General features: G+C 28.9%; 2 protein-coding genes across 9 annotated transcripts; one reads left to right on the forward strand and one right to left on the reverse strand.

The window, feature by feature from the left end:
* The first annotated feature begins 787 nt into the window (after window positions 1-787).
* Xbp1 (X box binding protein 1) lies at window positions 788-2,564 on the forward strand. Its single transcript, XM_085656091.1, has 3 exons — window positions 788-1,290; window positions 1,421-1,921; window positions 2,309-2,564. Exons 1-3 carry the CDS (start codon window positions 1,010-1,012, stop codon window positions 2,415-2,417), a joined length of 891 nt encoding a protein of 296 aa, XP_085512217.1. The 5' UTR covers window positions 788-1,009; the 3' UTR covers window positions 2,418-2,564.
* Window positions 2,565-2,763: 199 nt separating this feature from the next.
* Window positions 2,764-26,769, reverse strand: Pax (paxillin). 8 transcript variants are annotated; one of them, XR_014981999.1, is made up of 11 exons: window positions 18,292-18,452; window positions 17,717-17,877; window positions 10,170-10,350; window positions 9,583-9,715; window positions 9,271-9,475; window positions 7,941-8,261; window positions 7,621-7,794; window positions 7,235-7,465; window positions 5,207-5,327; window positions 3,574-5,105; window positions 2,764-3,429 (listed from the first exon to the last, which is right to left on the reverse strand). XR_014981999.1 is itself a non-coding variant. In XM_035880145.2 (11 exons), exons 2-11 carry the CDS (start codon window positions 20,918-20,920, stop codon window positions 4,960-4,962), a joined length of 1,752 nt encoding a protein of 583 aa, XP_035736038.1. In that variant the 5' UTR covers window positions 20,921-20,990; window positions 22,496-22,642; the 3' UTR covers window positions 2,764-4,959. The 8 variants fall into 8 exon arrangements, 7 of the variants coding, with proteins under 7 accessions (XP_035736038.1, XP_035736036.1, XP_085512215.1 ...); XM_035880145.2 differs by lacking the exon at window positions 18,292-18,452 and adding exons at window positions 20,842-20,990; window positions 22,496-22,642 and having other exon boundaries at window positions 2,764-5,105; XM_035880143.2 differs by adding an exon at window positions 19,395-19,533 and having other exon boundaries at window positions 2,764-5,105; window positions 18,292-18,461.
* Between the last annotated feature and the right edge of the window lie 463 nt (window positions 26,770-27,232).

Here is a 27,232-nt window from a genome sequence, read left to right on the forward strand (position 1 = left end):
TTAAAAAACTAGACGATAATTTACGTCAAAGTGTTATTTGTTTTACTTCATGATTTCTACCTTACCGATGAGACTTTCGTTACCGATCGAGGTATCGCCAGTGATGAAAATTAGAAACACATACCTAAATTAATGTTACTCGATCGATATTGAAGTAAACTTCTTTCAATGCATCATAAGATATAAACAATATTGATATAATAATAATAAAAAGAAAAAAAAAAAAAGAAAAACAAGAAATAGAAAAACTCTTCATATAAAAATTCATTTTATCATATACTTTCTTTTGAAAAGAAAGGTAACAAATTTATATATTATCACATATTTGAGATTTTTATAAATACGATAACAGACTTTTTTTATGTATTATTATTAAAATAAAAATATATAAAAATGAAAATAGAACTAAAAAGAATTATATAATATTGATCTCTAATGTATATGTTAGCTTTAATTTCAAGAAAAATAATTTTGTTTGTTACGTTGACTTTTCTTTTTAATGAATCCATTATACTGTTTGTTTAATTTCCAAGATTATCGTGCATTTATGATACTAGATGATAGTGTAATACGGAAAAAGAGATCGTAAATGCTGAAAATGACGCAAAAGAGGAAATACGATGTAATATATATATATATATAAATATAAGTAGTACTTCTATTGGATTGATAGACGTAGAATATTATTTCTAACCAATAGAATAGTACCACATGTAACGAAGAAAATCGTCGACCAATGAAAGCAGAGTTCAGAATGAGTAGAATTTTTCGTGGACGTAATGCTTGCATGCAGTCGATTAGTCGTATTGCATCAGTCGAAGGTGATATAAGGGAGTTTTTGATAAATTTTGCTTTTGGTTATGTGTTTTGTCAGTCTACACAAAACACTTGGAAGGACAGTGTTAGATCATCAATCACGAATGTACGATAAAAACTTGTGATAGAAAAGTGATAGATCGTATTTTTATTTGTTATTATATATATATTATATATACATATATGTACATGAATGAATATGAGTGCATTGAAGAGCGTTGTCATCGCATTTCCTAAGGGTCTTTCCAAGGGATCTGCTATTGTGCCCAATAACGATCTTGTCAGATCGGTTCCAAAATTAAATTTTTCAACGTCAATTTTAACCGATAAAACGACGGAAATGGATATAACGAGAAAAATACCAAAGCAGGAAGAACTCCACGAGGAAAGTACATTTTTCAAACCAGATGTCTGTATTAGAGGAAAAAAACGTCGTCTTGATCATCTCACGTGGGAGGAAAAATTACAGAGGAAGTACGTTGGAAAATGTGTTTATTAAAATTCTATTTTCAAGTAAAAAAAAGAAAGAAAAAAAAATGGATTCCATCGTAATAGATGAAAATAATTGATTAAAATGGTATATTTTTTTATTTTTATTTTATAGGAAATTAAAGAACAGAGTAGCAGCACAAACTTCGAGAGATAGGAAGAAAGCTAAATTGGATGAATTGGAAGAAACTGTTAGAACGTTGAGGGAAAGAAACGATGTATTGACCCAAGAATGTGCATTATTGAAGTCACAAAATGAGTCGCTTATAAGTGAAACAAAAATATTGAGGAGAGAAAGGGAAACGAGTAATATGAGCGAGCAACTTTGTTCATCGTGTCAGGCTCGTGTCGGTTGTCCTGTACCTTCACTGGGATCTGCAGTATCCCCACAAAACCCTCTGCCGCAGGGTGGGACAGTACAGTCGGCACCATCCCTGACACTAACACCAGGAGCAGCCATATTACTGAAGATTATGACCCTTTACCTCCTCTCGAAGAATTATTTGGAGATCTCCAAGGGGATGATTACATCGATCGACTCGAAGAACTTGCAGAAAGCCTCCTTCGAGAAGTTACCGCAGAAGTGGAAGCAAATTCTCATAGATCAAATGAACAAGTGAGTTTTAATTGAGGAAAAACATTAATCTATCTGAGACAGTATTTATATATGTATATATATATATATATATATATATATATATATATATATATATATATAATTATATATATACATACACCTCATCTACTCAGTTAAATGTTTCTTCAATTATCAGATCTTCCAGAAATGGATGAAATATTCTAAAGTAATAATAATCTATATAAAGAAAAATTTAATATATTATATATATATATAATATATATATATATATATATATATATATATATTATATATATATATATATTAGCATTCTCATGTACAAAAGAATGTTCATCCATTTCTAATGTATCTCTATATCTTTTTAATTCAGTTTTTTCTTCATTAATAATATAATCATCTCCATAGGTGTCAAACGAAGAAAATACAATTAAAAAATCTGATAATTCAAAAAGAATGGTGGGGCAGACATCAAAAAATGTGGAAACCGATACAATCGTCGCTTGTAGAAGCGTGAACGATTACGATAATTGGCATCTTAACTGTAGCACAGACGTCACGCATATTGTTCTGGATAATAAACGAACAACACCGGTATCCATTAAAAATGAAATTGAAGTTAAACAAGAACCCGATATGAACGATATGGAAACAGTATATGGTACATACGACGAAACTACAAATTCTATAACTATTATTTATCCTGGCCAAGAAGATAATGTAGGCATTCAGGAATGCGTACAAGAAATAAGCTCTGATAATGTTTGTCATACTGATGATGTAACAACATCGTTAACAACCTATCACTCTTATTCCGATCAATTTTCACCTGCTTACACGTGCACAGACATAATGTCACCTTCGAGTATATATTCGGACAATGTCGATGCATCTTCTTCGATCAAATCAGATTCACATTTTTCAGACGGTGGTTATGAATCTCACGATTCCCCTAATGCAGATATACGCAGTAAAAAAAAAAGAAATAACAATAATAATAATAATAGTAGTAATAATCATAATAAAAATAATCATAATAATAATAATAGTAATAATAATGTATGTTTAACCGATCTTTGGCACGAAAGTTTTACAGAATTATTTCCAATGTTGGCTTAAAATTCAACCAATTTAAATAGAAATTTTATCATTGCTTAATCTTTCCAAAATACAAAAGTAATGAATGATTCATGAGACAAAAACATATGAATGGATTAAACTCTCTTCTTATGTATGTATTTACTCTCTACATATCTTGTCATATTGCACAAGAAGTAATGTGAACAAATCATTTCAAATAATTCATTGAACAGTAGTAATAAAAAGCGTATACAGAGGGCGGGGGCAGAGGCGGGAAAAGTGAGATTGTTATATATATATTTTTTATATGAATTTGTAAAACCAATTTCTTTTGTTTTTGGTTTTCTTTTTTATACTTTCAATGTTACACTCGGTTAATTAGTAAGTTAGCAATCTTGTAGCTTCACTGTATACTGTATATTATTTTATACACGTATACACACTTTTATCTATTAAAAAAAAAAAATATCTGTTAATGTGTCTGTATGTGTGTGTATATATATATATATATATATACACACACACACATATATATATATATATATATATTTATTGAATAATTATTTGACGACATGTAAAATGCAAGTACTTACTGTGCGACAGTATGCCAAATAAATCGTGTATACAATATTTCTCTGTTTATTTAAATTATATATCCTTGATCTCTTAATCTATATGTCACGTTTTTAATAATAAAAAAAAAAAGATAAAAAAAAAAACTAAACCTCACACAAGCTGTACAGTGCATAAAAGAAAATAAAAAATTCTCATATTTTGTATATGAATGCATGTAGTATATTTTGCTTACATTTTCAGCTATTCTATACTATTACATCATTGTATATGTATTATATACCTTCGTATGAACTCTTGAGAAAGAAGTATCATGTACACTTACTATAATGTCTATCTCGAAAGAACGATAGAAATAAACGTGTGTGATGATTCGATCTTTATTTGATTAAAAAAAAAAAAAAAAAAAAAAAAAAAAAAAAAAAAAAAAAAATAAATGGAAAATGAATATCGTTGCTTGCTCGGAATTAATCGCTTTAACTGTACATAAATATTTCATAAATATAATTATGAAACTTAATGAACATATCCATTTAGAACTGTTCTCATTTTATATATATATATATATATATATAAAATATGGATTATATATAGAAATTATTGGAAACAATTAAATTACGTACATATCATTAGTTGAAAGTAAAATTATTAAAAAGAAAAAAAAAATGAATTAGTTAAAACACATTGTGAATTAGCACCCTTTTTTTCATTAATCTTTATACATTTATGACGAAAATTTTAATGTCATACTTTTTAATGTCCTTCCTTTAAAATATGTATGTACGTATGTATGTATGTATGTATGTATATATGTACGTCCATGTTTAAATATTGGAAGACAATACAAAGCGTATTATCTATTGAGGGACTTTATTAAATTTATTTTTATTGAGAAAAAGAGAAAGAGAGGGAGAGAAAGAGATGTAATAAAAATGTTATAACTAACATCTACTTATCTTTCTACTTAAGAAAATTAAGGCGTATAAAAATTTTAAAAGGCTGTATTAAGCTGTAGCAAAATGATTAATGAACTTTAATTTTCTTTTTTTTTTTCTAGTTCATCATCGCATCGTTTAAAAGTTTAAAATTATAATAATAATAATAATTATTATTACTATTACTAATAATAATAATAATTATTATTATTATTACTATTATTATTATTATTATTATTATTATTATTATTATTATTATTATTATTATTATTGTTATTATTATTATACGTATCTATAGATGTGTCAACGGTTCGTGTATTATGAATTTCATTCTTATTCATTTATGTGTGAATTCATAAGTTCTTTTTTCTTCGTTCGTTTATAGATAAAATCTTGAGTAAGACAGCCCTATCACTTGATCATCGTGTAAATAATGAACGTATGAAGTATAACGATATTTGTCGGGTGATTTTATCCAAAAAGTTTGTCGAAGCACCCATGGCAGTATGGTTTATCATTTTGTTCCTTGAAAGTACCCTTATTTAATTGTTTTAAACAAAATGCACAGACAAAGTGCTCTGGATGGAATTTTCGGAACATGGCAGTTATACAGCGTCCTATAATTAAAAGAGAAAAAGAAAAAAAAAACAAACAAAAAGAAAAAGATAATTAAATTTAAGTAAAATTTATATATTCATTATTATGTACTGATATTTACCTGTTATTGGTTTATGACAGCCAGCACACAATGACCCTCTTTTGGCATGATAATGTGTTTCACAATACGGCAATCCTTCGTGATCAAAAAAGGATCCCCCTTGAAACTTTTGCCTGCAGTCCTGCAAAAATATCAATTTGATTTTCATTAATTTTTTTTTTTTTTTTATTTTTTTTATTTTCTTTTCTTTAATATTTTTTTTTCTTTTTTTTTTTTTTTTTTTTTTAATTATATTATATATTTTTACTGACAATTAAATTATTTTAATAATAATATGTATTACAATTTCAAATCATTGTTATTCATATCTTTCTTATACGATTCAAATATCTATAAAAAAAGAAAAAAAAAAATAATGTGTTTTATAAACACATAAAATTGTTAAAGATAAAAACATATAATTTTATATTAAATAACAATGACGACGAATAACAATGTGTTAAAATTATATAATTTACATTTTATAAAAAATAAAAAAAAAGGAAAAAAAAAAGGAAAAAAAAAAGAAAGAATGAATCAAAAACACAAATGTAGACGAATGTCTCAAATGTTACACGAATGTAGACGAATGCATACAAATGTACACAAATCTATTTAAAAAAAAAAAAAAAAGAAAAAAGAAAATTCTCATTTTATGTAATCTCCATATATACTAACTAAATATACCAATCGATTATATGTGTGACGGTAATAATAATAATTTATTTGTAGAATATGAATCATGCCATATAAATAAAATTTATCGAAAAATTGACGAAAATCATATTACTATAAACGGTGTATGTGCGTGTACGTGTATGTATGTTTACGCACGCACACACATACATACATACATCATACATATCAAACAATAACACACGTAAAAAGAAAAAGAAAACAGAATACAGAGGAAATTGATCAAAGAGCGATCGTACGGTTAGACATATTTCTAAAATTAGACGGCATGAGTGCAGCACGGCCGTGTTCACACGGGCTTTCAACGAACACGCGTACGACTTTGTCGCACGCGGTTCAATGTCACCCTAGTGTTGTTCGCTATGTGTGTTTTGTTTTTTTGTTTTTGTTTTGTTTTTTTTTGTTTGTGCTTTTTTTTTCCACATGTATATATGTATATATATTTTTTTTAATAATAATTTATTACATTCTTTTTCTTTCTCATTAGCCTCATACATATTTAATAACATCTTTAACATGTAAGATTACATAAAACGATCCTTTAACTATTTCGATTGAGCTCAAATAAAAAATAATTGCTATCAAAAAAAGAAAGAAAAAGAAAAAAAAAAAAGAAAGAAAAAAGAACACACAAAAAAAAGGAGAAAAAAAATGTGAATGCGAAAAAGCTCCCCATTAGACTTTTAAAAAGAACATTTAACGATAACGATCGCGTTCGTGTACATGTGTGTTTTTTTTTGTGTAATGGAAAAAAAATTCTGCTCGTCGTTCGATATAACACCTGTTCGAGAAAAAAAAACAAAGAAAGGAATAGAAGAAAAAAAATGTTGGCACTACATTTCTCGAGCCAACGAAATAAATGAATAACATCTGGGGGAGGGCGGGTAGTCGAGTTTCAGGCAGGGTTAAGGGGTGGGCGGATGGAATAATAGACATTTTCTATAAGAAAATAGAATAATAATAATCAACGACTGTGAACATCGCAAAATTCATTTTTCTTTTCTTTTCTCTTTTTTTTTTTTTTTTTTTTTTAGGCCGCTTCTTCCTCTTCCTCTTCTTCCTCATCCACGCCAACACATTTTGGACATACTGGTTTTCCTTCCATAGCATAGAATGATTTACCAGAAACCGGTTTCTTGCAATCCTGTAATTGTTAACATTTAAAACACACAAGGACGACATATGAAAATTCCAAAAAAAAAAAAAAAAGAAAAGAAAAAAATCAATCGAATCCAAATAGGTAACGTTGCGATTTGATCTCCTGTTAAAATCAACATATCATTGTCATTATTAATTATTTAATCAATTAATTAATTAATTAATTAATTATTATTATTAACAAATTAAACGTACTCTGCAGACGAAACAATCCGGATGCCATTGACTGTTCAATGCAGAAATATAATTTTCTATGATTGCTCGATTACAACCACCGCATTTAGGTGCAAACATGTCGAAAAAATCCTCCCGACAATATGGCTTTCCATCTCGTTCATGGAAACCTTCCTCACCAAATTGTTTGCCACACTGAGCACAGAAAAAGTGTTCCGTGTGCCAAGTCTTCTCCAAGGCGGTAACACATTTCTACAAAAAAGTTATCTTTTATCATGTCTGATTATCCTTAAAAGATATCATCATCATCATCATCATCATACATATACACATATATATAAATATGTATATACATATATATATATATATATTTATCAATCTATCAATGATGATCTTGAATATCTTACGTCGAGAATTGGACCATTGCAATAAGCACAACGTGGTGAAAAAAGATTATGATAATCAGGTTCACAATAGGGATGTCCTTCTCTTTCAAAAAAGTTACGTGTACCCAATTCTTGATTGCAATGAGTACATGTGAAGTGTTCAGGGTGCCAGGTCTTACCCAAGGCCGTGATTACCTAAATGAGAAGATAATGAATAATGAAAATGATGGAATAAAACAATATATATATTTATATATATAGAGAGAAAGACAGAGAGAGAGAGAGAGAGAGAGAAATAGAGAAATGATGTAGATCAAGAAGATTGATTGATCGTCATTCACCTGGCCTACGATAGGTTTTTCGCAGGCACTGCAGCATCCCTTTTGCGTAGTGTTCACACCTTGGCGACTCATATCTGCCTGGAGATTTCCTAGCATAGAATCCAATTGATTCTGTTTGATTTGTGTCGCGGCTTGTGCAGTATGACTTTCCCCGTGTTGTTGTTGCTGATAATGATGTGTTGTTTGAGTTTCTGTAATGTGTATTCTCGTTTGTGTACCCTCAGCCGGTGGTAATGGGCTTTGCGAACTTTTAGTCGCTTTATTGGGTTTAGCGTATGGAGAATCGGTCACCGTTTGATGTTGATGAGAACTGCTATTGATCTGGAAAATAAACGGGACTATGAAAGACCTTGTAGTTTTATTCATTTATCTAGAAATAATACGAAAACAAAATAATAATAAATAAATAAATACATAAATAAATAATTAAATAAAAATCGAAACAAAAATAAAAATGGACAATGAAGTAGAACAATCCAATCTACTTTTTTCTTTCTTTCTTTCTTTTTTTCTTCTTTTTTTTTTCCTTTCTTTTTTTCTTTTCTTTTCTTTTTTATTCTTTTTATTCTCATCAAAAATCTTAAAGCTTTGGAACGTGGAAGTCTAATATAATCTATAAGAAAATGTCAAGGTAAGATTTTCAAGGTATCTTATGTGAAAACTAAGGAGAGGAGAAAAAAAAGAGAAAAAAAAAGAGGAAGCGTTGTTTAGATCCTCACTGTGGGAGATGTCGAGTGTTACAGGCGAGCTTGCAGACTGGCCGAAAGCTTTCGGTGGCTTCGTGGATCACTAGACACCTCTCCCCACCCCCCTTCTTCTTCTTCTTCTTCACTCACCCCTCCTATATATTTTCCCTCCACGCCACGTAGAGACATAGTGAAAATCAAGAGAAGTGGAGAAAAGGAGACGCCAAAAGAGAGGGGAGAGGAATAGGAAGAGCGTAACCGGGTAGGTAATTCTACTGCTCCGGTGGATGGTGGAATGAAAGTTATTTTGGTAACTCGCGGAGCCAAGAATGGGCAGGAGTAGTTTGAACATCACTGTTTTCTGATTCTGCAGTGAATTGAGAGAGTGTGAATAGCCCACATATTACATGTCAGTCTTACCAAAAAGGAAAATAATAGTCAATTAGGAATGTTCTTTTTTTTTTTTTTTTCCTTTCCTTTTCTTTTCTTTTCCTTAAGACATTATCAATCATTAACATGTAAATCCTTGACAATTGATCTTAACTTTTCTTCGTCATCAGCTTGATCCTCACCTTCTCTTTATCCCCACCCACCCCTATACCCCTTCTTGTCTCTCTTTATTTTAAGAGTCAAATAAGTTATACCTTGAACTCGGAAAGGGAGGCCATCAAATCGTCGAGCTCTTTCGTTGCGTTACTGGCAGTATGACCGTTGGCATAACTACGTTGTTGAATCTCTGATCGATTCAAGGAACCATGCTGACTCGAAGGATAACCATCATAGACCGGTTGAATCTCTGTTGAGGTTTCCTGTATGGTGACCTTCACTCTACCATCACTGGGATAATCCCTAACGATGATACAATTTTTCTTGTTGTTGTTGTTATTTTATGGTTTTTTTTTTTTTTTTTTTTTTTTTTTTTTTTTTTTTTTTTTTTAATGAAAATTTGTACTTACCCATTAGGCACCGCTGTGTTAAGTTCCTCGAGCAAAGCATCGACGGTGGGGCGAGGGGCTGACATACTACTTGGTGAGCGTAGCATTGGACTAGTCGTACCCCCATTTACACCCCCCGTTGATACGTGACTATCTAGAAAGACGGATGTCTTTTATCGACTTTAGTTCGAAGGTTCTTCACTTCAAAGAAATTCAGTATGAATAACGTAGAGAGTTAAGAAGTAAAGTTATTTAATATATTTTAATATATGATTAATATAATATTAGTTCTGTTTAATAATTTACGTATATATTTAATATCAAAAATATAAAATATATTTTTAAAAATATATTCAATCTATTAATATTATTAAACAATAATACCATGATAAATGATATATAATTAAGTAAACATTTTGTAAACATTTTATATATTAAAAATAGATAGATATAATCTCTACGTATTATTCAATATATTATCGTAAAAATTATTAAAAAAAAAAAAAAAAAATAATAATAATAATAATAATAAATAATATTATTTGTTTCATAAACTCTTCTAGATAAGTTTATTCATTTTTAGACAAATAATAAGACTCGAAACTAACCTCTCTCATGATAATGCGAATTGTAACGTGCATTGCTCAAATCTTGAAGCAACGTGTCCAGTTCAGAAAGATTGTTGTTCAACGATGGCATTTTCCCACCAGTGCTAGGGTTTTGCGTATAAGTTGTACTCGAAGATTTTGTGATGGTCTCCTCGATGGCCTCACGATTTTGATAAGTCGGCTGTAATATTTGTAGGTCAAACGTAAAACCCGAAAGATAGTATATCTCGATGAATTTTCGAAGAAACTTTTTTTTCCTCCACCTTTCAAAAATATTTGGACAACAAAAGTAACAACGTACGTACGTACGTGTGTTTGTTTATGTATGTGTTTTTAAACATATATCACACACGAGAAGATATAAATATATTTATATATGCAAAACATTACGAACTTTCCGTGACGAATTTTCGTCAGGTGTGGAATAGTAATTTATTCACGATAAATCAAAGTGAGATTATTAATACCAGACAAATCGATTTGTTTTTCGAACAATAAGATCGAAACAAAAGTCGTAAACATTATAACAAAAATCTCACAATAAATGGACACACCCACACGCTGCATGCACACGCACGCACACAGAGAGATTAATCGAAAACGATTTTAACAACACTTTAAATAACTTTTTAGAATTTAATTTTTTCATATATAAAAGAATTGCATAATATGAAAATTATATACAGTATTATTTATACCAGTATAATTATATTATATAAATGTATATGATATACTAAGAATAATATAATTATATACAATGGTGTAAAATTATATTAAGTATTATAATTATAATATAACTAGTAAATTAATATAATATATTTATATATTACTTACATTATACTACTATAATTATACCAATTATAAGTATATACAACTAACAATAAGTGTGGTATATTTACAAAATTATAAAAAAGAAAAAAAAAAGAAAAGAAAAAAGAGAAAAAAGAAGAAAAATAAAGAAAACATCTAAATTAAAGTAACGATTAACTTTTTCTTTCAATAAAATGAGATAAAGTGTAAAAAATAGAAAATGCAGATACACGAAAGTTACAGGACGTCGTAGAAAATTAACGCGGCAAATAAACGCGGCTTTTTAAAATTAATTAGAACAGTAGAATAAGAAAAGATCACATAAGATATTTTTAATGTGTACGTAGATGAAACATAAAATGTAAATGCATATATATATATATATATATATATATATATATATATATATATACATGTATGTTTGTATATCATAAACGTGAAAGAGCATGATTTTTGGCTTCTTTACCCACTTTTATCACTCTGCCAAAATCCTTAGGTACGCACATTATTTTGAAAACATGATGTCATTATCGACTATACTAAACTGCCTTTGTAAATACATACATTATCAATTAGCAAAGAAGAAACGAGCGCGAAACAAGGCGTACGTATATATATACATATATATATATATATATATATATATATATATATATATATATATATATATATGTATGTATGTATATTTCCAATCCAATCCAATCCAGACGCTTGCCAATAAGTTTATCCCGTGAAGGTCTCGTTTGATACAAAATTATCGTGTTAACGCATCTCTCTCCACCGAGGATCAAAATAATTCCAGTATTTATATAATAATTTATTGTGCGCCCGCGAATATTACGACGCTTCGTCTTTGGGCGTTTACAAGCTAATAATAATAATAAGAAGAAGAATAAGAAGAAGAAGAAGAAAATAACGACGATGATAATGAAATTAAACATTTGATAAAATTGTTGGCAATAATTGATTTTTTTTTTTAATATAAAGATAAACAGTGATCCACTTGAACTGTAACAAACTATTCTTATATGATTTCTATTTTGCTGGGTTAATAAAAAAAAAAAAAAAAAAAAAAAAAGAAACCAATAAAAAAGAAATATCAAACACGATTGTTTAACTCGTATAATTTCTCTTATGTTCAATTAAAAAAAAAAAAAAAAAAAAAAAAAAAAAAAAAAAAAAAAAAAAAAACACGATTGCTTTTAAGATTAACAATATTAACAAACAAATCTGTATATTCTATGAATAGAATATATAACACTTTATGTTGTTGTTATGATCATCTTGGAGAAAAAAAAAAAAAAAAAAGAAAATAACAACAAGAATATTTTTCTTTCTTTTTATGATGACATTCGACTATGGAAAATCCCTTCTTTTTGTAATAAAACATTAGAAACGGCATATCCTTCGAAACTAGGTTGCCTGCAAAGTTACCAATCCAAAAATATCCGTAGCGAACGAGTAGAAACATGTCAGCAAGACGTATCGGATTATCACACGAAATCGTAAAGTTTCAGGAAAATATCAAAAACGAGAATAAAAGAGAGAGAAAGTGGGGAGACAATGGAGAATAGGTTGGTAAAACAACAAAGATCGAAGTTTCAACAAATTCGAAATCGATTTCGAATTCGCGTCCTTGTTCGAATTCAAAGTCCCAATTGTATTCGACCGACTTTTATCTTGTGAAAAGAATAAATAAATATCGATGAATATTGCGATCGTGAAATTCACTATGCCATACGAGTTTATAAATAACTTCAATGATCGAACAATAAATTAGATTTTGTTCATGAATAAGAATAAAATGACTAACATATTATAAAAAACAAAAAGGAAAGAGAGAGAGAGAGAGAGAGAGAGAGAGAGAGAGAGAGAGAGAGAGAGAGAGAGAGAGAGAGAGAGAGAGAGAGAGAGAGAGAGAGAGAGAGAGAGAGAGAGAGAGAGAGAGAGAGAGAGAGAGAGAGAGAGAGAGAGAGAGAGAGAGAGAGAGAGAAGAAAAAGAAACTTTGAAAATCGACATATAGCGAGGATTCGAAAATAAAAAAGGATGATAAATAGTAAAAAAGATGAATTGATTAAATCTATCGAAGAAATGAAAAATTAATCAACTTGCAAATACCATTTTTCCATTTGAAATGAAATTGCAAAACATTTTTTTGTTACTTTTTAGAATAGAATAGATTATGGTCTATTAAATCTGCGTTAAAAATAAAATGAAATAAAAAAAGAAAAACTAAAAATAAAAAAGAAATAAAAAAAAAATATAAAATATAGATATGTATATGTAAGGATATATACATGCATATACTTATTATAAAAAGTAACAAATAATAGAAAATTTTATTAAATGTATAATTCTTATTATAATTAAAATGTGTGTGTTCGTGCGTTTGTGTGTGTTTGTGTGTGTGTGTGTGTAAAATAATTATAATGTCTAAAATAATTTATAATGATTTCTTTGAAATAAATTATTTATATGTAATGCAAAAGCAATAAAAAATAATTTGACCCGATTTCACAAATAAAAATTATTTAATTATTTATTAAAATAATTTATTAGAAATGAATTATTATTGAAAAATTGATCAGTTTAATCTAACTTCAAAATCAAACAAAAAAAAAAGATATATATATATATGTATATATATATATATATATATATATATATATATATAGAGAGAGAGAGAGAGAGAGAGAGAGAGAGAGAGAAAGATCCAAAGAAAATCAATAAATAATAATGAATCGAGATAAAGATCTCAACTTTGTGCATTTTATCCACAATATAGCTTTTATTGTTTATATGAATTGCTGCAATGATCACATTCTGTTTATACAAACGAGAAATGTGTCAACACATCGAAATTATATATCTAACTTACGTAGAAACATTTCCTTGGAATATCTAAGACAAACATTTGGCGTTGCACACGATACAAAAAACACATAATTCGTCGAACGATCAAGAATCTTTTTTCTTTGTACTTTTTTTTATTTTCTGTTTGTCTTTTTCCTTTTTTTTTTCTTTTTTTCTTTTTTTTCTTTTTTTTTTTTTTTTTTTTTTTCTTTTCTTTTAATTTGAATAAAATATCTAACGTCTCAAAATGATAATTTATTAAAAAAAAAAAAAAAATGAGTTATTATTATCGGCCTTATGCACGCTATGAATAAATATGTCCACTTATATTTGCACAATCACCTCCATCTTTTCTTTTGCATAATCGAGATCCATTATATCTATTAATATTTAAATGCAATTCTTATGATGCAAATCGCGTAACTTATTTTTATTATTAGTATTATTATTATCATTGTTTTTTTTTTCTTATATATTATATGCAATATATGAACACTAATATAAAAAAACACCTACATACGTATATTTATTTGTGTATGTGTGTGTGTGCACTTGCATTATATATATATATATATAACTATATATATATATATATATATATATATATATATATATATAACTATAATTGAAAATTGAAATAAGAAACTGTATTATTTATTGTATCATATATATACACAATAAAGTTAACAATATTTATAATGTTTGTTTACAGACACGCACCCTTAGTGTGTGTGTGCGCGTGTGTTTACAGTGTATACTTATAATAAAAAAAATAATAAATTGCAACTATTTTAAATCATTCGAAGCAGGTAAAAAAATTTGCGCGTAGAAAGTGAAACGCAAAAGATATAAATAATTCAGTCTGTTCTGCAACTAGAATCAATAAAATTGACGGGAAAAGAGACAGGTGTTCTTAGAAAAACGATCGATAATAGTCTTCATACTTTGTTCGTATGTAAGTACGTGAACTATAGTCCATTTCTTATTCGCGCGTTTTTTTCTTCTTTTTGAGTTCAACGTTTGTGTTCTCCATGGAGAAGGAAAAAAAAAATAATAATAATAATAAATATACGATAATACCAAAACACAATAATAATAATACAATAATAAAATAATAATAATAATAATAATAATAATAATAAAAATAATAATAATAATAATATAAAATAATAAGAGCGAATATATTTTTATTCTTCGATTCGATCTAATAACAAAAGATGTTAGATATTAGATTAATTAATATAAACGATATAATATAATGTTGCATAATGTACTAAAAATAAATGAAACAACTAATTCATTTGACGAGTATTGACTTTAGTTTTGATCGCATCAAAGAAAAGGCCTTTCCTCTTGTATATATGTTTTTAAGATAAAAAAGAAAAAAAAAAAAAGAAGAAAAAAGGAAAAACAAGCTCCATCAAAGTCGAGGATTTAGCGACGATGAGAGTCGATTTTAGACACCATATTGCTTCTAACTTTAGACACTTCTTACGCCACACACGCTTGAAAGAGTTCTCTCCAAGTTGTCCAGACATCATTTTTCGACTATCTTTATCGATTATTATCATTATTATCTATCATTATCGAGTTACAAAGTTTCAATGTATTTCTTGTAAAAAAGAAGAAGAAAAAAAAGAAAAAAAGAAAAAAGGATTAAAAATAATTACGTTAAATTTGTAATAAAATGCGATCGATTAAAATACCTTGAACAGAACTTATTAATTATGTTCATATTTTCTTCCTCATAGCGATTGGAAAGAAAAACAGAAATTAAAAAAAAAAAAAAAAAAAAAAAAAAAAAATGAGCACTTCGAATTCATCGAAATTAATTTCTGTATATATGATAATTTTATTAATATAATTACTTAATGTAATTTATGTCACAATTATAACATAATTATTACGAACAAATTGACTATAATAAATAATAATAATTACATTCATTTTAAATATGTTAGTGAAATTTATTATGTATATATATATATATATATATATATAAACAAGAAATAAATAAAATAACATCTTTTAAATCGATTCGAGTTTTATCATTTTAAAATATTTAATAATTTATATTAATTATGATACAAGAGCCAAATATGAATATTCTCATTGTAAAAGACGAAACGAATATACTCGGTTAAATCGAATTTGGCACTCCATCGCGATATATCGACGAGTAAAGTTTATTTACGGATTCTTCTGGTTCGTACAGGCAGTCGCTTCCGTCGTCGAAGTAATGACGACGAGCGACCGCCGAACGGGATCGTTCTATTTCAGGATATTATGGAATATCAAGGGAAGGTCAACATCAGACTTTAAATTTGACCAAGATTTCACTAACAAAATGCGCGCGTGCTACCACTGTCGACATCTTTCGGAAAAATTTGACTTCAGATTAAAAAATTGACCGATCACCGATAACGTAGATATTCTTCTTATTAATCGACTTCCCATATAACATTAATTTTTATTAGAGAAAAAAAAAAAAAAATATCTAACTGTACTTTCTTAAATATGAAAATAATTGTTTAATTAAACAATAAAAGAAAAATTGTATAAAAAATAATGTGTGACGAAAAAATCAGAAACTCGTACGTCGAATATTGATCGGAAGAATAAAAAAAAAGTAATATTTAATTGTTTCTCTTGAAATGTGTGAAATAATTTTTTGAAATTATCGAAATACTATAAATAAAGCTATATTTTTATGGCGGAGAAAAAAAATTAAAAAAATTAATTATGAAAAAATCAATAACGTGTATGTCGATAAAATGGAATTTTTGTTTTTTTATGATTTGTAATAGGATAATCGGTATGCAGATTCCTACGTTAACTTGATCAAGCCATCTATCAGAATAATGTTGCAACTATATATCACAAAAAAAATGTTAAGATTGATATAAAGAGATGGCACGTAAATTTTATCTTTTACTTTTTTTAATTTATTTTCATATAAAATTTGTTCAATTATCTCGATCGATAAGGTAATCATTAAAATATTTCCAAAATTAATATGAAATAAATTCAAATTTATAAGAATAACGTCAATCATTTGTAATAATCAACAAAGCCTTGTAAATGTAGTAAACAGATTAATTTCAATATGTGTTATTTAATAATTATTCTCTTTTATATAACTTATCACAAAAATCAGTATAATAAAATGCCATCAGAAAAAAAGTTTCAAGAGAGAAAAGAAAACTTCGTCATCATGTTTCCACTCGTGCTAATATGTATATTATAAATATTTTATGTAAACATCTCAAATAACGTGATTTTTTACGTGCCTTCGGCAAACTTCTCGCTATCACGAATAAAACTGGTATCACGTTTAAGTGCATAACAGATACAGCCGTGTCTAAAATAATCGGTGAGACATGTGGGTGTTCCTTTTCTTTTACGATCCATTAAGTATTCGATGGGATGATAGAATGATCGAAGAAGAAAAACATCGTTCTAACGAATATGACGTCTCCGATACAAAAAAAAAATCATTGCACACTTCCTTTCTCAGTCGATAACATCGCAGCGCGCTCATACATTATTTTATATACGACATTATTTTCAAAGTTGTTATATATTCAATATTTTTTTTTTACAAATTGATTTAAAATTAATTTCCTTTATAGATTGAAATATCTTATTTCCTTTATTTACAATGTTAAAATTGATAAGAAAAATGGATTAATAAATTCTTCAACTAATTTTAAATGTTTATAAATCATTAATTTAACATCACATTGATGGATTTTTTATAATGTTTAAAAAAAAAAAAGAAAAAAGAAAAAAACCATCACAGACCTATCAAACAGCTTTCAATATTTATAATGAATCATTGATTTTCAACATCAAATTGATGGACGTCAAACAATAGACTTACCGATTGTGACGGTAATGGTGAAGTTCTACTTTCGTACGATCTGTATGCATTCGTATTATGCGTTCTTGCACCATTTAACGAACCGTAACCGGGTGTAGCGTTGCTACTAACGTGATTGCCTTCGGACGATACAGTATTTTGTAAATCCGCCAATAGGGCATCTGAAAAATAAAAATAAAGAGACGAGTTGTTTAAAAAATTTCGAACAAACAAAAGTGTTACTTCGTAATATCTAAATTATAAAATGATAACGAGGACAAGCTTACAAAACAACAATTTTGTAATATTTTCGTATAATACTTATCAGAATGTGTATTAATCGAAACGGATTTGGCGATGACGTCACGCATATACATATACATACATACGACCAATATTTAAAAAAGAAAAAGAAAAAGAAGAGAAAAAAAAATTAATCGGCTTGACAATTAAATCCTTCGTGACGCCATCTTCGTTTTACACTATCGTTAGTATCTCGTATAAATCAAATATTGTATAGTTTTATATACGTGTCATGTATGTGTGTGTGTTTGTATGCATGTTGTGTACAGAGACAAAAAGAAAAATAGATTTACCAAGATTAAAAAGATTATTATCAGCCTTGTCAACTTGATAAGTCTCGTAGATGTTATTATTCTCTGTATAAGATTGAAATGCACTGGTATCTTGTTCCTCCATGATAAATAAAACGAGTTGACGTTGAAACAAAACAAACTTCTTTCTTTTTTTTTTCTTCCCTCTGTCACTACAATATTTTTTCCTTAACGTTAAAATTCACGAACGTAACTTATCAATGTTGAGAAATATTTTCACATACTATTTGTCACTGTTCAAAGCGAACGCGTGTACGATATGCACATAAACGAGAAAGAAAAAAGGAAGTAAAAAAAGAAATGAAAAGAGAAAAGAAAAAGAAAATTAACCTGAAAAATCGTCTATTTCGTCATACAATAGAATTAAAACGAGGTAAGAAAAAAAGTTATAAGTTCGTCTTGATGATGTCATCCAAATGCAAAAGGTTAATGATCTTCGCTATTGTATGACGCGTCCTCGACGAATATTCTTGAGAAAAAATGTTCATTATTCGAATTTATTCACGTAAGTTGTTCGAAGAATTTTGATTATTTCTCAGATCGTTCGTTGCAAATCTTTTTCAAAAAGTTAACCTCAAACGTCGTCGTTATAGTTGTTAGTCGAGAATTTTTTTTTTTTTTATCGAAAATCTAACCACAAGAAAATATCTTACAATTAATTGTCGGAAATCTTTTTTCAAAAAAGTAACCTTGAAAACAGAAAAAAAGTTGATTATTCGTCTGAAAAATCTTTTTCAAACAACCTTGAAAAAAAAATGTTATGATTATTCATCTGAAAACCTTTTTTTAAAAAGCTAACCTTGAAAATATGTTTTTAATTGGAAAAACAAATCTCAAAAAAATTGTTTTGTACATATATGACTCTCTAGTAACAATAATAATAATAATAATAATAATAATAATAATAATAAAATAAAATAATAAAATAGTTAATAAAAATAATAATAATAATAATAATAATAATAATAATAATAATAATAATAATAATAATAATAAATCGTGTCTATTTCACTAATACACACGTTCGCTTTTACTTCGCCGAAAAGAACAAAAAAAAATAATAAAAAACGAAGATGGTTGTCTACCGAATGAGATATCCAATGCAAAAGTTCAAAAAGAAAAAAAGAAAATTCGATATTAAGTATCACGTGTGTCACAGTGCGTAAGGAAGAAATATCCGCACACGTACGTCCGATCAGCGAGACGATACTGATTGTCAATAAGGTTCTCGGTAAAGGCGAAGCTGCAAAAGAGAGGAGAGCAGGTCTAGATGGTTGCCCTGAGGAGGGGAGGAGGAGCCAGAGAGGGGAAAGAAGAGGATATGGAGGGAGAATTCTCGAAGCAAGAGGTAGAAATACGATGATACTGCCTTTCGTGTTAAGGAGAAGAGTTCCTAGACTTTTTCTCTCTCTCTCTCTCTCTCTCTCTCTCTCTCTCACACACTCTCTCTCTCTTTTCAAGCAACGTGCAGCTGAGTGTCAGCTAACTCTTGATACGAAAAAGAAAGGCAGAAACAAAGTCGACAATGTGCAGGGAGATCATTCTAAAGAAAACACATCCTTTGAGAACTCTCCTCCAATAATTTTTCTTAGTTCTATGTTTCAAATCTTCAAATCGAAAAAAAGAGGAAGAAGAAAAAAAAAGAATTGAAAAGAACTTCTCTCTCGCTCATATATGATGCTCGCATATATATATATATATACATATATATATATATACAAAGTTATAGAATTTGAGATTATGATAATGAATTGAACTCGAAAATAAAAAAACTGAAGAGAACGTATATTAAATATCTTTTCATTTTTTTTTTTTTTTTAGACGCTTAAAAAAGAAATGAGTTTATGACGACAAAACGTTGTAAAATAAATGAAAAAAATTTTACATGCATCTTTCTTCGAAACTGAATTTTTTTAATTCTATTTTGTTTGTGTTTATTAAAAAAAAAAAAAAAAAAAAAAAAAAAAAAAAAAAAAAAATAGATACTACGTGTTGTAAAATATACGGAAATGATAAACGCTTATATATGTATGTACGTGTGAATGAGACCTAAATATTGGCCAGAAGCCCGTTCAACTTCAGAGTCCTATTTTATACATCTGATTCATACCGTCTAACGAATCCGGGCGTCAATATATTATTCATGCGAATGTGTGCGTGATCTCGTATAGATGACGAAGTAGAAAAAAACACAGTAAAGACAGAGAGAGAGGGGGGGGAGAGAGAGAGAGATAAAGAAATGCGAATAAATGAAGAAACCACACGAATGTACATTAATTATATATATACGTTAATTATATATAAAAAGAGAGAGAAAGAGATAGATACAGAAGAGAAAAAGATGGATAGAGAAAAAAGAGACAGGCATGAAGAAAATGTGAATAAATGAAAGAAACACATCAATGAACATTAATTACATATATACATTCGTCAAGATATATTTATATTCGATCAAACATCGAATCATTCGGAAACAAAACAAATAAAAAAAAAGAAAAATTATGTTTTTCTCGCGATAAGAATGATACTTACTAACGTATTGTTCCCATCGTGCATGTCGTTGAATAATCGCCAAACGAACAGGCGACATGGGTCTTATAACATCCGTCATATTTATCACGTTTTTATCGTTTATTCTTCTCCCTTTCTCTTTCTCTCTCTCTCTCTCTCTCCCTTTCTCACTTTTACACATACATACACATACAAAAACTCAATAAAATTTTCCTTTCAAAAGTGCCGCGAAATGTCAAAGAGATATCAATCGTCGAATTTTATCAAAGAGCCAGTGATCTATGTATAATAATATAGACTCTGGACGAAAAGGGTGCCACGTGATTGGCTAGTAAAGCGATTATATGTAAGACAAAAATAAACCTTGAATTAGAACGGGGTTAGAGAGATAGATTATTCGTTCGTATTACGATATTAAATCTGACCAACGTAAAAGTCAAATCACGTGGACGAATTTAAAGGTAGAAAGGAAGACATTTTTTATGTGAATATTTCAAGAACGTCCTTCTTTTCTTTTCTTTTCTTTTCTTTTCTTTATTTCTTTTTCTTTTTCTCTTGTAGACGTAAAAATCTACGGCACGTATGGCATCAGAAAAAAAAAAAAAAAAATTTCACTTCTAACATTTTTTTTTTATCCGATCTCCTACAAATTTAGGATCTATTTGTGGTACGTTAGCATAAATCTTTTCTCGGCGTTAACGAATGGAACGAAACGGAACGGAACGGAAACGCACGTTAAGTAAAATTTGCGACGGGATCTACCTTACCGAGGGTAAGCAAAATTGCAATAAGAAGTTGAGAAGTTTTCTTTTACCTTTCTAGTTTCTCTTCTTCGTTATCGTATCTTTTTCAAGGTCATGTTTACTTTGGTCTGTAATCTTTATATCAGAAAGAGAAAAAGAGAGGGGAAATAAACAGAACATAAAATTTAAACTTTTGTGCTAACAATAAGATCTATTTTACTTTTGGTAAGTCGCCAAGTAGGAACTTATTTACAGTGCGTTGAAAATGCGCGTGCACGCAGGAAATCGACAAAATATAATAATAAATTTCGTACGGCTAGAAATAATAATAAAAATTTAAAAAAAAAAAAAAAAATAATAATAATAATAAAAAAGAAAACAAATTTCGTGTTCCTATCAACTACTTATGTATTATCACTGACACTGTATTCAATTTTGTTGTGCTCTCTCATCCACGCTTTCTAGGAGTCGTAGAGTAAAAATAAAAAATAAAGAATAATGGAATTATAAATTTCGTATCTTGAGGAAAGAAATAAAAATAAAAACTTTCGACGCGTATACATAAATTTCCTACAAATAAATAAATAAATAAATAAATAAATAAATAAATAAATAAATAAATAAATAAATAAATAAATAAATTCGTCAGAATAAAATAATAAATTTGTTACAATAAAGAAGAAAGAAAAGAAATAAAGAACCAAAATAAAAACTAATAATAAAAACCAAAATAAAAATCAATAAATTCTTTTCCAATCAATTACGACGTATCACTGACACTCTTATCGACTTTGTCACGTTCACATGAATTTCTTACGGATAATATTGAAAATAAAAATGAAAAATGAAAAAAAGAAAAAAATATATTCGACGACGTACGAGTATAGTATTCTACGAAAGTCTCATACGATGGTGATCAAGGTCAAACCTACCAACGATAGATCGACGATATCACGTGACGAAAGAAAGAGAAAGGAGGAACAGAGAAAGAGAAAGAGAAAGAGAAAAAAAGAAACACAACACAACGTAGGAGTAAAGAATGTGCATCGACGAAAAGGCCCGATCGTCTGGTAGGACCAGACAGAACTGACTCTACTATGCACGTGTTAATCTCAAAAAGCTACACCTACAAAATATCATCGATAGTTACGTGAGAATTATTTTACATCCTTCTTCTTCTCCTCCTCCTTTACCTCCTCCCTACTCCTTACTTCTCACTATTTTCTCGATTCTAATCTCAAATTGTATATGTATCTACTTGACTATAGACAGAACATTTTCACCTAGATCCAAAACGACAGACTTTACAAAAATAAACCACCTTTTCCTTCCTCTTCCTCTTCTTCTCTATATTCATATGCATCTCTGTGTGTATGTGTGTGTGTATGTATATATCTTTCTACACTATTATTCATTATCCTCAACATTTGGCACACAACGATCAAAGTCACACACGCTAGTTTCTAAAACAACCTTGTAACGATCTATTTTCTTTTTTTATCTAATTTCTCTCTCTCTCTCTCTCTCTCTCTCTCTCTCTCTTCTCCCCCTCTTCCTCTTCCTCTTCCTCTTCACCTCTCTTCTCTATTTCCTTAATATCATTCTGTAATTTAATTACACTAGGAAGCAACCTACGAATTAGTAAACGTATGCGTAGGAAGTAGTATCGTTCTATGAACGAGCCAGATATGGTCGTGAACTCTTCAAGTCTGATCAAAGAGGAAGAGGAATATCGATGTTATTTTTACCTTGGGAAAAAAAAAAGAGAGAGCGAGTGAGAAAAAGTAAGATAATGAGATAATGAAACATTTATAATTCGAGAATATTGAAAAAAAAAAAAAGAAGAAGAAGAAGGAAAAGAAAAGTCCTTGAATGAATACACAGTACCTTCTTTGAGTCATATCCAATGATATTCGAATATAAAGTTATATCGAAGATTCGATTAGACTATTATTGAATTATTTTTGTACTTTAATGATATAAGAAAAATTGCCTTAATAGATACTCGAATATATTAACAACAACGTCAGAGGTTAATTAAAAATAAAAGGGGAAAAAAAAAAAAGAAAAGAAAAAACAAAATTTGCGTGACTCGACACGATTACGCTGACTGATAAAAACTGAACGTGAAACGTAAAAACCAATCACATTAGAAGAACACAGAATTAGATATCGTTTCAATAGAAACGGAAGGGATTGCCTTGATCGATCCAAAACCTTTCAAATATGCGATTAGTTTTCATCGTTATAATAAATCGAATAGAAATTTACATTTATTTAATGAAAACGAGACAAAAGAAATTTTTATTTATATTTTTGTTCATTCTAACAAGATGGTACTTTATATATATATTCTAAAAAAAAGAAAAAGAAAAAGAAAAAATATTCTACTATATTCGTTCGATTTCTCCGTTCTTAGAATGGCAAAGTAAAATACACACGAAGAGATTAGTACGTAACTGTGCGTTGTACGGTTTTCCTCGAGGTCAAGTAGGAATTTACTGCTACTGTATGTTTGCTCGATAGTTACGGAGCCTAATGCTTGGAAGAAGAAAAGAATACACAGACTTTGTTTTTTCTTCTTCTTCTTCTTTTTCTTCTTCTTTTTGTTTCACATCATCGAATATCAAAAGTACGTATTGGACGAACAAAAGATCATTAAGTTGACCATTTTGGATCCCTACGTATCGAAGATAAAATTTGATTTCCTTTCTAATGAGAAAGAAAGAAAGAGAGAGAGAGAGAGAGTAAAAAGAAGAAGAGAACATAATTAATCGTGATGCAAAGTAACAAATAACTAATGAATATTCGAACAAGTCTAATTTTAAATCTCACCTTTAGTCATGGTGAATGAATTCATTTCGCGTTATCGTATCAACGTAGTAGACGGCACAATATTCGAATTCTTTATAAGGAGAAACGTTGTTGATTACATCCGGACGCTGAGCAATCCATTTCCAAAGAAAAGAATTTCTCCTTATGCGGCTTCGCGTTAGTATATAAAAAGATATGACGTCACAATCAAATTCTTCTTTGCGTAATTGAAAACTTCGTAAATGATAAATACATTTGACATATTACGAAAACACTTCGTTTCGAACATCTCGCGATTTTAATATTTTTCGAATTTTCAACTCGTATGATTTTTCTCGATCATTTAAACTAGGGTGTTTTTTAACTCTACTTACGACGTAAACTGTCCTAACGAACGAAGTTTCAATTCTTACAAAGAGTCGTATACCTTTCACCACGCCTAACGTTCTAATTCAATTTATTCTTTTACTTTTTCTTTCCTTTGCCCCACCCCTCACCCCCTTCAGGAAAGTCATTTTCGAACGCGTTCATAATTTATATATAATGTAGAATTAATAAAAAATCCGTTTTTTCTTCTTATTATTGTTATTATTGTTATTATTATTATTATTATTATTATTTCAATGCTTCATTAGCAATAATTAATTTAAATAATTTTTGCAAATGATATGCAATAAATATCGACCGTCGGTAAGACAGGAATCTTCCGTTAATGCACAAAAAAATACAATCGAATTTAATTAATTTAAAAGTCCCTCGAATTATTTCAACATACTCTTTAAAATAATTACATTTATTTACTTTTACGTAATAAATTATCGATAAATACCGATCGTCGATAAAACAGAGATTCTGCCATTCCTTCGATTGTATAATATCCTACATAAATTTTTATTATCGATGATCGATAGAACAAACAACATTTGTTTTTCGATACTGGATTACGATGGAACATTAGAAAAAAAAAAAAAAAAAAAAAAAAAAAGAAAAAACAAAACAAAAAAAGTATTATGTAAATCTATTTCTTCAATCCAATCGATTTATTTACAGATTCGAAAAAAATGAAAAGATGAGATAATCGATTATTTTCGAAAGTGATACACGATGCTAACACGATCGATGAAACTACTGTTGACTGTATTTACAGTCATACCAAAAAAGGCGTACTACTGGATAATGAGTTCGATAAGTATACCGGTATGTTTAGTGTCAAGGCAATACTCTCTGTGGGTGAAGGGTACTTGAAAGAAGAACCAGTGTGATGCTGTATATAAATGTACTCGACCTTTCTTTAATGCATAACCTTCTTTTCAAAACGACATTATCAAGGTGGGTATCTTTTTTTTTTTTTTTTTTTTTTTTTACAAATATCCTGTTAATATTTAAACGTACATTCACAAAGCTTTTTTTTTTATTAACCCAAAGATAAAAATAAAAGGAAAATTACATAAAGCTACAAGTTCAATGCTTCACAAATTATCTCGTTTCTAATATATCACACTTGATCTCATTTATTCTAGATTCGCGCGTAAAACGTAAAAATATATTTTATCGCGTGTAAAAGGAAAAAGCTTGTTTCCTGTTCGGACAGCGTGGGCGTTTAAAAGCACGAATAAAATAATTGGCGTAAATTGATGGTAAAGGATTACGCAAGCGATAACGATTGCTCTATCACCGAACGTGATATGTATAGTGTCTCGTTTGACTAGTGCAATGTTCTCGTGAAAATGTTAATTAAAAGAAAAAAGTAAGAAAAAGAAGAGAGAGAGAGAGAGAGAGAGAGAGAGAGAGAGAGAGAGAGAGAGAGAGAAAGAGAGAGAGAGAGAGAGAGAGAGAGAAAGAGAGAGAGAAAGAGAAGAGAGAGAAAAAAAATAAATTACTTGTAAGCTATTTATACAAACGATTCAATAGATTATCGCATTAACAACATGAATATTGTCACTCGCATACCGGTATCAAACGCTTTTTATGTAAGGAGGTCGTGCGGGTAGTATTTGTTACATGTAAAATACGCCGCGAGCGTAAACTCCGTAAGGATTATGCAACACGTAATAGTATTTCGCACCGTCCTCGGTGTAATTACAAGTACGAAACAAAAATAGAAAACTTTCTACGATGGTAACAAGAAACCCTGAGCTCCGACTTTTTTTTCTTATTTTTTTTTTTCTTATTTTTTTAAAAATATTTCTCTTACTTTTTATTTCTTTACTTTTTGAATAAATAAAAAATCGATGATGTAAAGAACGAAATTGACACTTACAGCCAGGAAGAGAGCCTTTCTTCACGGTGATCCTAAACGGTTGATAAGTGGCGCCTGGTTGCACCTTTCCGTACATCGTTCGATCCATAGCCATTTTCTTTTCTTTTTTGTTTTTGTTATTTATATATATATATATATATATATATATATATATTTTTTTTTTTTTACGCGCACAAAATATTACAAACGACTTATTTTATTCGAAGAAATGACGGAGCACGGGCACCACCATGTGTATACATACGCACCCACTGACACGCGTGGAATAAACGCAACACGCGCTACTCGAGTCACGTGGTACTGTTATGCGAATCGCCGATTGGCTGACGAATCAGAGGGATGGAAGACACAATCGTTTAACCACGCGCCACCGCGACCACTTGTTGCAGAATGGCATCGATATAAACTATATATACATACATATATGTATATACATTTCTGATATATTTATAAACAATTAATTTTTTTTTATACTAAAAAAAAAAAAAAAAAAAAAAAAAATCAATGAGAACTATTCTAACACATTTTCTTTTTAAAAATATGTTAAATTAATAATAATAATAATATTACTGAATTGTGTTCAATGCATATTTAT

The sequence above is a fragment of the Vespa mandarinia genome, chromosome 3 (assembly GCF_050613455.1).
Source record: "Vespa mandarinia isolate Hongniang chromosome 3, ASM5061345v1, whole genome shotgun sequence".
NCBI classification, from domain to species: Eukaryota; Metazoa; Arthropoda; class Insecta; order Hymenoptera; family Vespidae; genus Vespa; species Vespa mandarinia.

Bases quoted from the DNA above. Each gene is read 5' to 3' on its own strand.
- Xbp1 (XM_085656091.1), top strand. From the start codon at position 1,010: ATGAATATGAGTGCATTGAAGAGCGTTGTCATCGCATTTCCTAAGGGT. The intron at 1,291-1,420 runs GTACGTTGGAAA...TTTATTTTATAG, and splicing joins GAGGAAAAATTACAGAGGAA to GAAATTAAAGAACAGAGTAG. The intron at 1,922-2,308 runs GTGAGTTTTAAT...TCATCTCCATAG, and splicing joins CTCATAGATCAAATGAACAA to GTGTCAAACGAAGAAAATAC.
- Pax (XM_035880143.2), bottom strand. From the start codon at position 18,394: ATGGAGGAACAAGATACCAGTGCATTTCAATCTTATACAGAGAATAAT. The intron at 17,878-18,291 runs GTAAATCTATTT...TTTATTTTTCAG, and splicing joins TAATAATCTTTTTAATCTTG to ATGCCCTATTGGCGGATTTA. The intron at 10,351-17,716 runs GTAAGTCTATTG...CAAATATTACAG, and splicing joins CACCATTACCGTCACAATCG to CCGACTTATCAAAATCGTGA.